This window comes from Cyprinus carpio, chromosome B10 (assembly GCF_018340385.1).
Source record: "Cyprinus carpio isolate SPL01 chromosome B10, ASM1834038v1, whole genome shotgun sequence".
NCBI lineage: Eukaryota > Metazoa > Chordata > Actinopteri > Cypriniformes > Cyprinidae > Cyprinus > Cyprinus carpio.
In genome coordinates, this window is record NC_056606.1 from 17,570,113 (window position 1) to 17,587,526 (window position 17,414).

Genomic DNA, 17,414 nt, shown 5'->3' on the forward strand with positions numbered 1-17,414 from the left:
CATGTCAAATTGTAGCACATATACAAACATACCTATGCCCATTGAAACCACCCGTTACTGGCCACCTTCGGTTACAGAATAAATGAATCATGGGTGACACGTACACTTGGAAATAGTTATTTTGTAGTTTACATTGTAGCATGCTATTTTCATATTAAAGAATATTCGACTAGTGAAGGCAAAAGGATTTGTCTTGTCTATCTCTCAGAGTCCTGAGGAGGTTTTTATGGAGATTCGTCAGCCTCTGGAATGGCATTGTAAACAGATGGACCATTTTGTTGGTCTCAACTTCAACTCCAACTTTAATTTCGCTTTGGTCGGCCACCTGTTGAAAGGTATTGAGGGGGTTTTATGCAGAAATATTTAAACATTGTGTTTGTTTGTTGGGAAACTATCACATTTCTGTTTGGTTTTGGCAGGGTTCATACACCCATCTCCCACCACAGTGGCACGCACCATCCGTATCCTGCACATGTTGTTGGCCTTGGTTGGAAAACACCTGAACTGTGATAAGTTTGAGGTGAACACACAGAGCGTTGCATATCTGGCAGGTAATGAAACCACTGCTATCTCCCCTTTCTTTCTTCGTCTTCTCTCGTTTATGTCTTTACATGAGTTATTTAGGGTTCAGTGGAGTGGGTAACGTTTGTGGATGTGCATTTGAATAGCTCTCCTCCCAGTGTCAGAGGAAGTGCATAGCCGCTGCAGCCTGAAACACAGGAAGTTGTTGCTCCTCTCTGATATTAACATGGAGAATGTTTCCATGGATTCATACTCCGTACATCATGAAGATCCTAGCTGCAGGTACCACCTAGACAGCAGATTACACATTCACCTTTTGTAAAATGCAAACTTTTTACTTCCAAGTTCAAAACCATCATGATCTTTGTAATCCAGAACGCTGTAAATCCATGAGCCTGGACATGGGGCAACCTTCCCAGGTCAACACCAAGAAGCTTCTAGGTAACTCTATTTTGCATTATGTCATAAATCTAGATTTTGTGTAAACTTAAGGCTTTTTATTATTAGATAAGATTGTATTAGTGGTTGTTATGATCTTTTATTTTTCATGCTCTTAGGTACTAGAAAAAGTTTTGACCATCTGATATCAGACAGCAAAGCACCGAAGAGGCCTGAAATGGAATCTGGTATCACAACACCGCCCAAGATGAGAAGAGTGGCTGAAAACGAATATGAAATTGGTGAGGGTCATAAACAAGTGAAATGATTCTCAATGTTTGTATCCATTTATAACTTTTTGTTTTCTCTTAAAAGAAACCCCAAGAATCTCGCATCACCACCTGCGGGAGGTCTCTGTGTCTAGTCCAACATCCTGCTTAACGAGGAAATTCTCACAGATCCCAAAATCCAGACGCTGCTTCTTACAGTGCTGATAATGTCTTTCTTTCTTTCTCAGAATGAATAAGGCACATTCGTTTCACTTCCTCATTCAAAGAATAGTTTGCATATAAAATTTAAATATTTGTTACTTTTTTTATCATTTTCTGTTCCTCTGAAGTCTTACGTGTCGCTTCCTACCCTCCCACCCACCACCATTATCTTTAAATAGATAAATTAATAAAATTAATAAATACCTATATTAATAATTCAATGCTTTTTCAGGCCACTCAGGTGAAAAACACATCGGATGAATTTGAGCAGAGGATCCTGTATGAGTTTCTAGCTGAGGCCAGTGTTGTCTTCCCAAAGGTCTTTCCTGTCGTGTAAGTCCAACTGCAATACATTTGACACAGAATGATGAAACAAGGCTCTCATTGTTGTATGTTGTCTTTTGTTTCAGTCACAACCTCCTGGACTCAAAGATTAATACTTTGCTGTCGCTGTGTCAGGACCCAAATCTTTTGAACCCAGTCCATGGAATTGTGCAGAGTGTAGTTTATCATGAAGAGTCGCCAACTCAGTACCAAACGTCTTACCTGCAAAGTAAAGCATCTATACTCCACATGCACACTTCTGTAGAACTGCTATCAGAGTCTAAACCTTGTTTTGGGTTTAATTTGATGATTGAACAGAGTCAAAATGATCTTGACTGGATCAGTGGATGTCAGAGTCTGTGAATGTGGCTGAAAGAGTGGTCAGTGTGTGTGACTGGAGGATAATATCTTTACTTACCTTTTACTTTCCTTACTTACCTCCACAGCTTTTGGGTTTAATGGACTCTGGAGGTTTGCTGGACCTTTCTCTAAGGTATGTGACACTGAATTTGCTCTCAAAATGCAACAGAGGGAAACATTGAGCATAATCAGTTACTTTACCGGAGTTTTAGAATGAACACATTTAATGAATAAAGATGATATGATTCTATATTATCTCCAGAAACACAAGCTTCTCTTTATTCCACAACAAACTCAGTTCCCAGACTATGCAGAGCTGATTGTCAAGTTTCTGGATGCACTGATTGACACCTATCTGCCGGGCATCGATGAGGCAATGAGCGAGGAGGGTCTGCACACACCCACCTCTCCATACCCTCCACCTGTCCAGAGTCAGGTGATCTTAAATGCTAAAATATAATTATCAATTTCAATGACCTCACTGGCCACCTCCCAGCATACACCAGGTCGGTATAAAAGACTGTTTATTTTAAGGTGTCTCTCACTCTTACTGTCTCTCTGTCACAGCTGTTTTTCGCAGATCAAGCATGACTGTCACTTTTTACAAGCTGGCTAGATGAAAAAAGCTGATCATGTAGTGTGAAGTTCTCTGCCTCGCACTTCCTGCTTCGTTTTAACCTCCATTTTTCAATGTCTCTGCACCCTGCTCTGTGAGCGGTAGTTTATATTTAAACTCGTACTTTGCAGCAGATGAACCCTTCCACAGTGACTTAACCAAGTGCAATGCAGAAGTTTCAAGCTACAGTGTGTCCACATTTTTAAACAAAAACAAACATAATAACAAAATCATCAATCAGAACATATTTGAGGTTTAATATACAGTTTAGAAGAGAGAGGATTTGCCAAAGGTGACCTGTGTTATTTAGACAGTGTTACTTTGTCCATGACACCATTAATAAACCTAAAGAGCTTTCTGTAAATGGCAGATGTCTTTGTAGTAACGATGTTTTTTAATGTATTATTTGCCATTTTGCCTCCTTATGTAAAGTGTCTGTTTGTTTTTAGTTTACTTCACATGCATGTACTTTGACAAACATTCAAAAAAAAAAAGTTTTTTAATAATGTTTATTTATGTTTTATTACTTTATTTTTATACAGTGCCTTGCAAAAGTATTCATACCCCTTTATTTTTTTCACGTTTTGGTATGTTCCTGCCTTATGTTAAACTGTTTTAAATTACTTTTTTCCCCACATCAGTCTCCACTCCATGCACCATCATGACAAAACAAAAACAGAATTGTCACAACTTATTTAAAACACATTATAAAAAAAATGAAATGAGTACATTGCATAAGTATTCATACCCTTAACTAAATATTTAGCTGAAAAACCTTAAAAGTCTTTTTGGGTATAATGCGACAAGCATTGCATATCAGCATTTGGCAATTATCTGCCATTCTTCTCATGTGAAATGTGAAAAAAATTAAGGGTTATGAATACTTTCACAAGGCACTGTAGTTATGGTTACACTTCTGTTTGTTTTTTTTTGGTGGACTACTGTAGTTAAGACTGTTTTTTCTTTATGTGAAGCACATATGGTATATGCTCTAAATCTATAATTATAAAAAAAAACTAAAATAAGTACATTGCATAAGTATTCATACCCTTAACTAAATATTTAGCTGAAGAACCTTAACAGCCTCAAGTCTTTTTGGGTATGATGCGACAAGCATTGCACATCAGCATTTGTCAATTATCTGCCATTCTTCTTCTGTGAAATGTGAAAAAAATGAAGGGTTATGAATACTTTCACAAGGCACTGTAGTTATGGTTACACTTCTGTTTTGTTTTTGTTTTTTTTGGTGGACTAATATAGTTAAGACATTTTTTCTTTATGTGAAGCGCATATGGTATATGCTCTAAATCTATTGTCTGACTCATAGTGCACAGCACACATTGCCTCTGTTTGTAGCAAAGGTTTTGATGCCTTTTCTGTATGCTTTTTATAACATTTGTATAATCTGAGCATTACAGGTATATATCTTGTTGGTATGTATGGCTGAAAGGTCATCCACCCGCTTCAATTTAACATTTACACTTAAAGGGATAGTTCACCCAAAAATGAAAATTCTGTCATTTATTACTCACGCTCATAGCGATCCAAACCTGTAAGACCTTTGTTCATCTTTGCAACACAAATTAAGATATTTTTGATTCAATTTCTGCATAGACAGCAATGGGACTACCACATTCAAGGCCCAGATAGGTATTAAGGACATCATTAAAATAGTCCATGTGACATTAGTGCTTCAACCATTATTTTTTTAATAAAGTTATTTTTGTTTTCTTTGAATACAAAAAGAATTCTCGTAGCTTCTTAAAAATTACGGTTGAACCACTTGATGTCACACTGACTATTTTAACGATATCCTTACTACCTTTCAGGGCCTTGAACGTGGCAGTTCCGTTTCTGTCTATTCAGGGTCAGATATTTCATCAGAAATATCTTAATTTGCGTTGCAAAAATGAACAAAGGTCTTACATGTTTGGAACGACATAAGGGTGAGTAATTATTAATGACAGAATTGCCATAATTTAAATTTAGGAACAGAACCTTTAAATGGCTGTTAAATTTTAGGCTATGTATCTTGGCACTTCAGAAAATTATTTAGTTTGTAGCTTTGTATAATTATGTATGCATGTTTTTGCCTTGTGCAGGAATCGATAAAGAGAAGGTGGATCTGTCCCCCACCACAGGTCTGACAGCCAGCAGACGCACACGCCACGGTTCAGCCAGCCAGGTCCAGAAACAACGTAGCACCGGCAGCTTTAAAAAACCTAGTATCAAAAAGATTGTATGAGACCTACAGCACAGCAGGGTTGAGCCCCTGCTGGACCTCTGACATACATTGTGCTGCATTTTATGTGGTTTCTCTTTGCTCATGCTAAACCCGCCGTTTGCAGTAATCTGTAGGTTCTCTTGAAACCGTTGAGCCGTGTCTGCTAGGATCAAAATAAACCGAACGCCTCTGTTTTTAAACCAGTCACTGTTTGACACAGGATGGGAGAAAGTCCCATTTTTATTTTTATTTTGTTTGTTCATAACAGACCTTTAACTTTTTTTTATTTTATTTTTTTTATACATTTGATGGAATCACAGACATTGCCTAAAGGTGGTGTCCTGAGTGTTTCGTTTAAAAGCACAAATTTCTGTCTTAAATTTAAAATATGAAAGTATTAACCAAGTGCCATTCATTTGTTCAGTTGTATTTGATTTTATTTACTTAACTATGTTGTTTTTGTTTGCATCTTTTGTGGTTGTTTCTTTGTATGGAAGGAATAATTTAGTTTTCTTGAGAGTCCCCTAAAACAAAAATGTACAATTGGTCATACAGCACTGCAGAAATTAACCTTTAATAGCCTTTATATTGTATACTAAATAAAGTATTCATTATATTATAGTATTAATATAGTAAAAAAAAAAGTTGCTGGTCCACCTAAATTATGATCCCAAACCCAACATACTTTACCAAAATGCTTTGTGAATTTCTAAATTCTGATTGGCCTGATCTATCTGAAATGTTTTTGCTGTTATTTCTCAATCTATTACAGCTCTTGTGGTGGTTATGATCTGTCAGTTTTGGATTAGAGGGGAGAGATTGAAGACTGAATGTAATATAATTTTAGCATATAAAAAAGCAGTTTTGCAGGAAAAAATAATCAGCTGTCAACTGAAAAAGCATTCAGATATAAAGAAAAACTGAGGGTGACAGCCAAGATCTCATTGGGTTATACTATGATATGGCCCCTTAAACAAAAAGAGATTGAAAAACTTGCTTTTTAGGGACAATTCTAATGCTTTAAGTTACTTAAAGTTAAGTTTACTGAAGCCTTATTTCCTCAGTGTTTTGTTTCTTGTGGTTTCTGAACTTTAAAGGGATACTCCACCCCAAAATGAAAATTTTGTCATTAATCACTTAACCCCATGTTGTTTCAAACACATAAAAGCTTTGTCCATAAAAGGTATGAAAGTCGTCGTCAGAATACTCCATCTGCCATCAGACGTGCAATCTGGGTTATATGAAGCGACGGGAACACTTTCAACTCAAAGCTAAATACATGTAAACAGTGCATCCTTGTGGCGCAGATGATACAGAAGAGCATACGCAGCATACGGTGATATGGAGAGACACAGAGGAGACTGTTGACAAAGGAATTGTTGAATAAAGTCATTATTTTTGATTTCTTCGCTTATAAAAAATGTTCCCGTCACTTCATATAACCCAGATTGCACGTTTAATGGCAGATGGACTATTCTGATGACAACTTTCATACTTTTCTGGACCTTGACAGTGTAACTTACTTGGTAGTCTATGGGACAGTCACAGGCCTCCTGGTTTTCATCCAAAATATCAAGTGATTAATGATTAATGACAAAATTTTTATTTTGGGGTAAAGTATCCCTTTAAGACTGTACCATCCGGTTTTGAGTTTGTGTACTGCAACAAGTTTTCTTTACTGGTCATGTACAGTAAATGTTATGCCCTATGTGCTGATGTTTGTATTTTTGTTCTATTTTTCTCTCAAATGAAATCCAAGCTTGAAATCTTTTACCGTTACCCCATACAATGGTGCCATTTTGACTCTTAGACGTGTTGAAATCTGTGTATGGGGGTGACAATTTAGTTTTTTTCTGTTTTACTAATTGTTGCTTTCATATTGGTACGTCTTAATGTGAGAAAGGTCAAAGGTTGAACATGGGTTTAGTAATGGCAGAGATTGTTGGATGTTTCAAACACTATAGTGGATTTTTTTCTCTTTCGGTACTTGAGGTTATGCAAACTTTTACATAATTGTTCTCTTTTGTTTCTTTTTTTTATGCTGATAGCTTCACCTCTGTAAATATTTTTTGTGTAAAAACTACACTGTAAATACAAGTGACTATGATATATTATTTTGCTTTTTGTAAAGCAGTTAATTACTGAATATGTACAACATAAAATATGAATTATTGTCAATCAATCATGTTCACGGCATTATGTCAATTAACATGGAAGAAATATTAAGGGTTGCACTGAAGATTGAAATCTTTGTGTCTTCTGGACCCTCTGTATAAAATATTATTGTTATCATCTGATTTCATATTTACAGATGTAACATTAAATTAAATTATTTAACAAACGATGATTTGTGATCAAACATTAATTGGCGAACCCCCTTTGTAATTATGTAGCTACTAACTCCTGTAGATAATATATTTTTTCATTTGCATCGAAATACATATAATCAAAATACATTACAATCAAGATTTTGATTTTGTGAGTTAAATTTAACGTAATTAGATCACCTGATTGCTGTCACGAACACACGTGCGCTCCCGTGACGTCACGCACACGCCAGCGCCACTGAACCTCGGTGAGCCGAAAGATTATCAAACAGAACCTTGTGCTATAATATGTAAAATGCAGATCTCTTTCTGATTTTTTTGCTCGGTGGCAAAACCCCATTTTGACCACATAATCTAATTATTTAAATGGGACCATAGTGCACTTAAGCATTTGTCATATTATTAAAATCCCAGAATGATTGAGACTGTAGCTAGTTTTACTTGAACAGTTTTCTTAATTCATATTTCCTCTGAATTTGATGGCAGCCTGTTGCTGTTCCAACTCATTTAACTGCAATTCAATAAAAATTCAGTTGATTTGCCAAAGTACTAATTTTTGAAGAGTCAATTTGATAGTGGGATTCATCTGTATCCATCTAGATTAAAAAAAATAATAATAATTGAAACATTTATCAAAAGCAGCTGCTCTTGGCAAATGATAGAGTCAAAAGGTTTGTTTGGGGATTAGAAGGTTCTAGGTTTATTCTGAATATTGTGTTTAGTGTACTTTGAGCTATATTGGGACATAGCACTTAGTGCTATATTGAAATTCTCCACACACTTATACATTATAAATTTAAGCTTAACATTGTCTTATTGACTTGAATTGTTAACACTGTAAGAAAAAAATATGTTGATTCTGATACTCATGGGCGGTCAGAAATCAAGATGTGTGGTGAATATCATGGTGACAGCTGTATTTAACAACGCTGCGTGTGTCGATTATGTGTTGCTGGGATATTTGAGCTGCTAATGAGTCTTGGTGTCAAGACTCAATCCCCCTCAGAGCTCAGATGTCTCTTCTTACAGTCTAGTGCCACTCAAGACTAGGGATGGTCTTATTAGATGTAACTGACCTCTCGATCTCTCTGTCTCTCTCAGTGGGATCAGTGGAAAGAGGATGCTGCTGTCGTTTAGGCCGGTGATCTCCGTCTCTGTGCTAACTCTGCTGGGCTGGTGCTGGTACAGCTTTAGTAGGAGGAGGACAACGATGAATCCAACACAAGTGAACATGTGTTGTTCGGCCAGAAGCAGCCCTCTTTACTCCTCCCCTGCTGACTCCAGTATTTTGGGCGAAAGGTCAGTAGTGCTGAGCGTACATGAGTTGTGTCTGTTAAAGGTTGCATACTTGGTAAACCACAGTTTTAGGTGGTAATATTTAAAAAAAAAAAATTAACTCTTCTCTGCAAACATGTGTTATGTAAGTTGTAAATTTGACCTACATTAGGTTGCAAATGTTGCTAGAGAGTCCACAAAAATTTTAAAATTAAAAAAATACTGTTAGAATGTTATAGGGCCCTTAAGATATAAATAAAATATATGTAAAAAAAAAAAAAAAAAAAAAATCTATATATATTATACATATGTTCATATTGATTATAGTAATAAAACATAGTGAAAGTCATAATGATATTTGTGATTTTTATTCTTTTTTTTAATTTCAGTTTATTAAAAGCATGTAAAAAAGTAAAAGCTTGGTTTATGCCAGGTTACCCTGAAACTTACCTTGACCAACCCAAGTAAGACATATTGAAATAACAGACAGATTTGCCTCCCGGAGTGAAGACAGACACTGTACTCTTTCTGTTTTTCTTCTCTTACAGTGATCTGAGCATGGACCACGGCAACTCAGGATCCTCTGAAATCAAAAACCTTACCAGCACCTCTTCCAAAACAGGCCTCACCAAGGGAGTTCGACCCGAGCCAGAAGGAGAAGTATCCATTTGCTTACCTGAGACTCTCCAAACTGAGCAGGAAAAGGACAACGTTGCTGGTGAAGGTCATCCAGACTGTGGAGAAGTTAGTGAAGATGACTCTAGGCTTGAGTCTGATCTGGTTTGTCTCTCTTCAAATCACCTTGCCACCGACTCTCACACTTTAACAGAGCAACAGTCAGGTGCTGTCCGCTTGGACAGTCATAATGGCAGCAGCCTGACCATTGATGGAGGCCTGAACCAGGAGAACCTGGAGAAGATCAGTTCTGTTCAGGTCCAACAAGTCATAGATGCAGCAGCAGAGGACTGGAAAAACCAGGAACCCAGTGATCCACATGAGCTTGGATTTCCGTTTGCTGCTCAAGAATCATTCAGCTGTGATGACAACAGAAGAGTATGCCTTCAGGAAGCCAGCTCTTTTCAGGGAAAAACTACTCAGCCATTTAAGAGCTTCTGGTGATGATTCTGGATGTGGTTCCTGCTTCTCAGAAGATGCATCCGATGCAGAAGTGCTGACCAGAGAGTTGTCTGAGGAAGGTCAAGGGTTTGTGATGATCCCCACAGAAGCAAACACAGTCAGCATTGAGAGCAAAATGACTCCCTGTATGCTCGAGGTGACAGAAGGAGAGGAGGAGGCCTTGAGAGGTGCATGAAACATTTACTCTCCAAACTCATGCAGTTATCCTTCTGTTTAATTATTGAAATGAATAAACTGGCTTTTTAACTTTTTTTGTAGGCCTATGCATTGTTTTTTATGTATTTTATTATTCTTTTTTACATATAAACAGTATAAAGTCAGACTTCATATACTTCAATCACAAAGCAATAAAAATGTCCACATGGATCTCATCTCCAGGTTCAGATGTTAAAAGCTGCATTAGTGCTGACACTCAGGTGAGCAGCTTGGCTCCTCCTCCAACCCCACCCATCATTATCTGGGACATAGAGGTGCCAGCGGTGAGCTCCGCCCACAGACACACCCACATACTGAAATTAAGTTGATTTTAAATTTCATGGCATCAACACATCTCAAAAAAGTTGGGACAAGGCCATGTTTACCACTGTGTGGCATCCCCTCTTCTTTTTATAACAGTCTGCAAACGTCTGGGGACTGAGGAGACAAGACGCTCAAGTTTAGGAATAGGAATGTTGTCCCATTCTTGTCTAATACAGGGTTCTAGTTGCTCAACTGTCTTAGGTCTTCTTTGTCACATCTTCCTCTTTATGATGCGCCAAATGTTTTCTATGGGTGAAAGATCTGGACTGCAGGCTGGCCATTTCAGTACCCGGATCCTTCTTCTACGCAGCCATGATGTTGAAATTGATGCAGCATGTGGTCTGGCATTATCATGTTGGAAAATGCAAGGTCTTCCCTGAAAGAGACGACGTCTGGATGGGAGCATATGTTGTTCTAGAACTTGGATATACCTTTCAGCATTGATGGTGCCTTTCCAGATGTGTAAGCTGCCCATGCCGCGCGCACTCATGCAACCCCATACCATCAGAGATGCAGGCTTCTGAACTGAGCGCTGATAACAACTTGGGTTGTCCTAGTCCTCTTTAGTCCGGATGACATGGCATCCCAGTTTTCCAAAAAGAACTTCAAATTTTGATTCATCTGGCCACAGAACAGTTTTCCACTTTGCCACAGTCCATTTTAAATGAGCCTTGGCCCAGAGAAAATGCCTCCGCTTCTGGATCATGTTTAGATATGTCTTCTTTTTTGACCTATAGAGTTTTAGTCGGCAACGGCGAATGGCACGGTGGATTGTGTTCACCGACAATGTTTTCTTGATGTATTCCTGAGCCCATGTTGTGATTTCCATTACAGTAGCATTCCTGTATGTGATGCAGTGCTGTCTATGGGCCCGAAGATCACGGGCATCCAGTATGGTTTTCTGACCTTGACCCTTACGCACAGAGATTGTTCCAGATTCTCTGAATCTTTGGATGATATTATGCACTGTAGATGATTGATAACTTCAAACTCTTTGCAATTTTTCTTTGAGAAACTCCTTTCTGATATTGCTCCACTATTTTTCGCCGCAGCATTGGGGGAATTGGTGATCCTCTGCCCATCTTGACTTCTGAGAGACACTGCCACTCTGAGAGGCTCTTTTTATACCCAATCATGTTGCCAATTGACCTAATAAGTTGCAAATTGGTCCTCCAGCTGTTCCTTATTTGTACATTTAACTTTTCCGGCCTCTTATTGCTACCTGTCCCAACTTTTTTGGAATGTGTAGCTTTCTGGGAAGTCGTGGCCTAATGGTTAGAGAGTCGGACTCCCAATCGAAGGGTTGTGAGTTCGAGTCTCGGGCCGCCAGGAATTGTGGGTGGGGGAGTGCATGTACAGTTCTCTCTCCACCTTCAATACCATGACTGAGGTGCCCTTGAGCAAGGCATCGAACCCCCAACTGCTCCCCGGGCTCCGCAGTATAAAATGGCTGCCCACTGCTCCGGGTGTGTGTTCACGGTGTGTGTGTGTTCACTGCTCTGTGTGCGTGCACTTCGGATGGGTTAAATGCAGAGCACGAATTCTGAGTATGGGTCACCATACTTGGCTGAATGTCACGTCACTTTCACTTTCACTTTTTTTTTTTTTCATGAAATCCAAAATGAGCCAATATTTGGCATGACATTTCAAAATGTCTCACTTTCAACATTTGATTTGTTATCTATATTCTATTGTAAATAAAATATAAGTTTAGGAGTTTTTGAAAATTATTCCATTTTTTACTCACAATTTGTACAGTGTCTTAACTTTTTTGAAATCAGGTTTGTAGAATCAGCACAGCTTTATTGGCATGACTTTAAACAGTTCTTTTAGTTTCTTTATTATTACCATTTCCCATATTTTAGAATACCAGTAAAGTTACAACACTATGAAATAACACAATTTATTTGAGTATGTAGCAACCAACTTCATGAGGTACAGAAATCAATATAATATGCTGATTTGGTTCTTTTATCTATGTTGAAAATATTGAACATATGTACAGTATACACACACACACACACACACACACAGATAGAAATCATCTCTGATAGTATATGTCCTATATTTTAATAAATATTGCTCAAACTGTGGCAAATCAAATTATAATTAGGTTTCATAGAGGCAATGTGGTCATCTCTCAAAATAATTTGGATTTCTTGTTGTCATCTAGTTTAAGGAAGTCAGTCTATTTTCTGTCTGCCTCTGTCAGTGGGGGTGGTCTGTGCAGCTCTGGTAACAGGAAGTGGTTGGCAGAGAGCCCAGGTCATCCAGTATGACAGAGAGTCTGGCACAGCTCATATCAGATACTGTATGTAGATAATGGAGGTTATGACACCGTGAACAGCGCCACCTTCAGGCAGATCAGGTCAAGTGGCTTACATTTGGTTTGATTATTTGTCTGTAATTGGTTTGGAATGAGTTCAACCTGATATTTGAGGATTGTTTTCACAGGTCAGACTTTGTAACGTTGCCATTCCAGGCAGCAGAGGTTCTGCTGGACAACATCACTCCTTTGCCAGGTAAAACATTGGCCTGTTAATGATTAAAAATGCTTTTTGAGATGTGCTGCTGCGCATTAATGTTTACTAACAATATACAGTACTGTGTTATTTTGTAAAAATAAATCAAATCAAATCATAAATACTGAAATATGCTAAAATGAAAAGCCATTTGTTTGCTTTGATAGGAGAGGAGTTGTTTTCTCTGGAGGCCAAAGCATCGCTGGAGAAATTAACTGCAAATATGACCTTTATCATCAAGGTTATAACAAGCAAACACATTTGTCTTTCAGTTTTCTCTTGTGTATTTATTGATTATTTCAATGGTATTGAATGAACTTTTTTGTCAGCAATTTGACCTAAAATAATTACTTGAAATGTTGTTTACCAGTACATTTGAATGTTCACAGTCGGTTTATAGTCAAATGACACAGCTAAACAAATATTTAGTTGGTTTTTATTTTTATTTTATAAATTTATGGTTTAAATCAATTTATGATTTAATAATTTTCATCAACTCTGCACTTGGTGATCAAAAACAGCTCTGAGGAACATTTTCATAAGTGCTTAACAATTCAGACATAACGGATGTTGTTTATGATCAGGTGACAGGCAGTCAAGACGGCCTTCCTCTGGTGCACATGTGGAAACAGGCAGGAGAATAACTAACTATAACTTAACTTTTAATAACTTTTATTTACTAACTATAAATAACTTTTATTTACTAAATCTTTAAATTTCAGCTATAACTGTCATTTTTTTGTGCTTTATATGTCTGCAGGTGGTTCTGCTGAACAGATTACTGGCTGAACAGGGGTTTTGCACCTGGTTTGAGACGCAGTGATGGCACAGCTTTTCACTCTCTTGAACGCCCTTTTGCACAGTAAATCATGTATTCCACTTTGTCTATTTGTTTGTTGTATGAAGATTTTGTTAGAAACCTAATTTTTGAAGAATTCTCTTTAAATTGTTAATATAATTAAATTTTATGTTATTTAAATAAACTGAATTAAGTTATTGCTCCAGAATGCATTGTAGAGTAAACCAAAGCTGCTTATGTGAACAGCTGCTAATACTGTACTGTTCTCTAAGATTATCTCTTGAATGCTGACGGTTTGAAAGATTGTTGAGCTCAGGTATTTTGATATTGAAGTACAGTATATAGATTTTTTTGTAGTAATTTTTGTTTTCTGTTTAGATGTATTTGGTCTTCTCTTGGTCTTTTTTTGCATTTTGTTTCTTTTCTTTAAGATAAGGGTGGGGACAGTGTTGTGCTCTCTGACTGTAAAGCATGAAAGAACTCCAGCAATGAAGAGCATTATGATCCCCTGCTCAAATGAACTTGTACGATCCAGTGCTCTGTATTCTCATGCTGATGCTGCCAAACGTCTCACTGCTGTTGAAGTAAAAGATTTGTGGATATCACAAACACGGTGTGCTTTTTTGTCTCATGTGCTTATGATGACTTTTTATACTGCCCTGAAAAACCTGCATGCCAGATATTGAAGTATATTCAACAAGACAAAAGCTCAGAGAAAGAGGACACAATCAATCGCTTGAAATCAAAATGTAATGCATGGTTTATAGCCTATTTTAAAGAGTACAAACCTACATAGCAAAATAATGTCTGTTGTTTTAGCCCATGTCTAATTTATTTAGTATGTCACAATATCTTCCTAATAGGAAAAAAAGAGTTTATAAAGTCCATACTCTGACAGATTTGAAAAAAATACACGCACCTGCTATTTCTGGCCAACAGATGTCACTCAGTGTAAAGCTTTGAATGGCTGGTTGCGAGGTGTTCAAAATAGTGTTCAGTTTTAGAGGTGAGGTTATTAATGTATACATTAACATTATATATTTTATTGATGGTGATTGCTGTTATATGTGAAATAGAAAAAAGTTAGAAAACTGCCCTGGAAAACCTGTCTTGTAGAGTTATTAGTGGCAATCAACAAGGAAACACATCCAGTTGACTCACTCTTGTGAAAGATTACACGGCAAGGCACTTTGTAGAGAAAAGGTAACTTCTATTGCAATGATTTGCTTGAAATATCATGGAAAAGTGTGCCGAAATGGGCTGAATATTTAAAGCGACTGCTGACATTCTTCAGTAAACATGCAGAAAGCTCCCTGTATTTGGCCTTGCTCTTGTATCTGCCTGCCGCAGGGGGTCTGATTGGTTTGCTCTGAGGAAGCTGAATGTCACGGCTGATTCTGTTGTATGTGTACTCTCACATTCTCCAGTCTTAACTCTGAGATTTCTATTCCTAACCCTTCCCTAAGAAGAAAATCCTCTCCGTTTCCAGAGTGGCCTGATGAATGTGTATTATCCTAAAGAGGCGCATTGATCTGTTAGGCAGCTAACAGATGCACAGCATTAAAAAATGAGACTTTCAGTAAGCAGACGATCCACTCATTAATCAAACACAGATGCCGCTGTGACTGTGGGTCTCCCTCACAGATTGGGCTCATATAACATGATGCAGCTTACTTTTCTTGATGCGGGAAACACTCTTACTACTTCTAAAACTCTCCACGATGTACCCTTTACCAGCAGAAGTCATTTTAATACCAAACTTCAGAGTTGGAACATCAATTTCAGACTGCTATGGGTTTGAGAAAGTTTATTAGAACATTAGCAGCATGATCTATGTGTTTACTAGTGAGGAAAGATATTATTAGCTGGTTAAAGACTTCTCATTTGGCAGTGGGAAGCAGTGCTCTTGTTTTCCACAGTGATCTGGTTCAGTGAAACTAGAGCTGCAGTCATTTGATAAACTTCCTATTTGAGCATTTCCATATCAATGAAGTCAGCAGATGTCACACTAACACTGATCTATCCATTCTGCATGCTCACTCAGCAAAGGGGAGAAAGGCTCAGCAATACATTGCCTGCATGTGTGGGGGTGTCAAGTTTTTCAGCACCCTTTCAAGAAAATTAACATACATATCAAAAGATGTCTTATGTTTATGGATAAACAATATTATCAAGTATAAAAACAATAGAAATAATTGGAAAATCCACACCATGTAAGAAAAACAAGCATGTTTCATGCAGTAAACTCCAGTGTTGTTTTAGTATCACTGATATACTATTACATTTTCTGTTAATATATTGAATTCAATTTCATTCTGTTTTCATTTTAATTTTAGTTAAAGTTTTAGCCATTTTGTTGTTTATTTTTTTATATGTTTTTTTTTTTAATTAGCTCTTAGGTTTTAGTTCATTTAATTTGAGTTATTTTGGTGCAGTTGTTTTGGCAACTTGCTGAAATTAAATAATTTTAAGTTATGTTTATTTTATTTCAAGTAATAAAAGTTTTAGTTTTAGCCGCCAAAAGAATGCAAGGACTTTCCACCTTTTAATACAAACAACTGAAATCCAAACAAATTTGATCATTTATAATCCATCTCACTATTCTATTATATCTTACATTCACTTATTACTGATTTTGTGGGAATTTATGACATTGCCACTAATAAGAAGTCAAACTACAAACACCCACATGACAGAATATGCTTGTGCCTTGCTTGTGTTTTTTGAATTACAAAGCTTAATTTTAGTTTTAATCATACATTTTCTATTTCAAAATGCCTATTGGTTGTATTTATTCAGAAGGTGGCGCAAATGTAAACTTTATAGGCTTTAAAGAGCTTACTGAAGAACTGAATGTACTCTCGTGGTTGCTGTCAAACGCTGCTAACCAACAGAGGGCTTGGTTTCCTTTGATAGGAAGGCGCAGATCCCCACCGGATTGGTTGGCTGACGCTTTCAGCCACGCCCCTCCTGTGAGGGGCGGGAGCCGCGCGCAGATCCCACGTGTGACGCTAACGCTCCCGGTCTGGGGCTGCAGTGCCCGTGTGTGTGTGTATGCGTGTGTTTGGAGTTGGTTGGGCTTTGAGCTATGGAAGCGGACGCGAGTCAAGTCACCTCTGGAAGTTCGAATGATTCGCAACACGACCCGGGGTAAGAAGACAGGACGAGTCTGTGTATTGAGTTTGATTCTGTTTTCAGCGCGAGCGAATGAGCGCGTGTCCTTCCTCGCGCAGTTCTGCTGATGTTTGAGTGACAGGTCATGTCTAACGGCTCATTTCAGCCGGTTCACAGCTCAAGCTGTGCGTAGGTCGCTCTTTATGAGGTATTTACACGGAAATGGCCGTTTTGACATCTGGAGTCACTTATACCATGTTTTCTCCTTACAGTAAAATGTTTATCGGTGGCCTCAGCTGGCAAACCTCACCAGGTAAGGCGAATTTCTTCTGTTTTGGAGTTGTTTTGCTTTATATTTATCCATGGCATGCTTCGAGAGCTGTGGTGTTTGTATGTGTGTCATTGCGCACAAGGTTATTGTGATTTCCAGTCATCTGACACTGAAAGCGAGCGACGCGACAAAACTTGAACGCTCTCATTATAATCAACGAAGTGTGAAGCGCGCGACCTTCGTTGGTTATAACTGCAGCGTGCAGGCTTATGCGCGTCGCTCACTTGTACTGTAGACACGGCGTAACCCTCTTGTGTCCTTGTATTTGTGTTCAGACAGCCTTAGAGACTACTTCAGTAAATTCGGGGAGATCAGAGAATGTATGGTGATGCGCGACCCCACAACCAAGCGCTCCAGGTAAACACACGTGCTCTCTCTATGTTCTGTCTGCATTCTGCTGTATAACATTGCGTTAAGGGCAGATCAAGAGTTACACGATTGGAAGCTGATTCTCTGACATTGAGTTAGGAGGACT

At 37.9% G+C, this 17,414-nt stretch overlaps 3 protein-coding genes and 1 long non-coding RNA gene across 4 annotated transcripts in view; all 4 read left to right on the forward strand.

Moving 5' to 3' along the window:
* Window positions 1–5,590, forward strand: part of nf1b (neurofibromin 1b) — a 39,173-nt gene extending 33,583 nt beyond the window's left edge. The window contains 12 exon segments of the mRNA XM_042732025.1: window positions 209–335; window positions 420–551; window positions 669–823; window positions 825–963; window positions 1,080–1,202; window positions 1,276–1,320; window positions 1,323–1,393; window positions 1,624–1,724; window positions 1,802–1,944; window positions 2,162–2,208; window positions 2,365–2,581; window positions 4,794–5,590. Of these exon segments, the coding sequence (XP_042587959.1) occupies window positions 209–335; window positions 420–551; window positions 669–823; window positions 825–963; window positions 1,080–1,202; window positions 1,276–1,320; window positions 1,323–1,393; window positions 1,624–1,724; window positions 1,802–1,944; window positions 2,162–2,208; window positions 2,365–2,581; window positions 4,794–4,936 (1,443 nt within the window). The 3' untranslated portion in view covers window positions 4,937–5,590.
* Window positions 5,591–6,433: 843 nt separating this feature from the next.
* Window positions 6,434–10,213, forward strand: akap1a (A kinase (PRKA) anchor protein 1a). The gene is made up of 4 exons (XM_042732994.1): window positions 6,434–7,490; window positions 8,344–8,541; window positions 9,066–9,821; window positions 10,033–10,213. Exons 2-3 carry the CDS (start codon window positions 8,363–8,365, stop codon window positions 9,634–9,636), a joined length of 750 nt encoding a protein of 249 aa, XP_042588928.1. The 5' UTR covers window positions 6,434–7,490; window positions 8,344–8,362; the 3' UTR covers window positions 9,637–9,821; window positions 10,033–10,213.
* Window positions 10,214–11,813: 1,600 nt separating this feature from the next.
* Window positions 11,814–13,334, forward strand: LOC122138740. The gene is made up of 4 exons (XR_006155762.1): window positions 11,814–12,541; window positions 12,628–12,695; window positions 12,863–12,936; window positions 13,280–13,334. It is a non-coding gene; the product is annotated as an uncharacterized LOC122138740 (long non-coding RNA).
* Window positions 13,335–16,484: 3,150 nt separating this feature from the next.
* The window catches only part of msi2a (musashi RNA-binding protein 2a), a 163,893-nt gene continuing 162,963 nt past the window's right edge, over window positions 16,485–17,414 (forward strand). The window contains 3 exon segments of the mRNA XM_042732996.1: window positions 16,485–16,644; window positions 16,881–16,921; window positions 17,215–17,296. Coding sequence (XP_042588930.1) covers window positions 16,583–16,644; window positions 16,881–16,921; window positions 17,215–17,296 — 185 coding nt within the window. The 5' untranslated portion in view covers window positions 16,485–16,582.

Bases quoted from the DNA above. Each gene is read 5' to 3' on its own strand.
- akap1a (XM_042732994.1), top strand. From the start codon at position 8,363: ATGCTGCTGTCGTTTAGGCCGGTGATCTCCGTCTCTGTGCTAACTCTG. The intron at 8,542-9,065 runs GTCAGTAGTGCT...CTTCTCTTACAG, and splicing joins TCCAGTATTTTGGGCGAAAG to TGATCTGAGCATGGACCACG.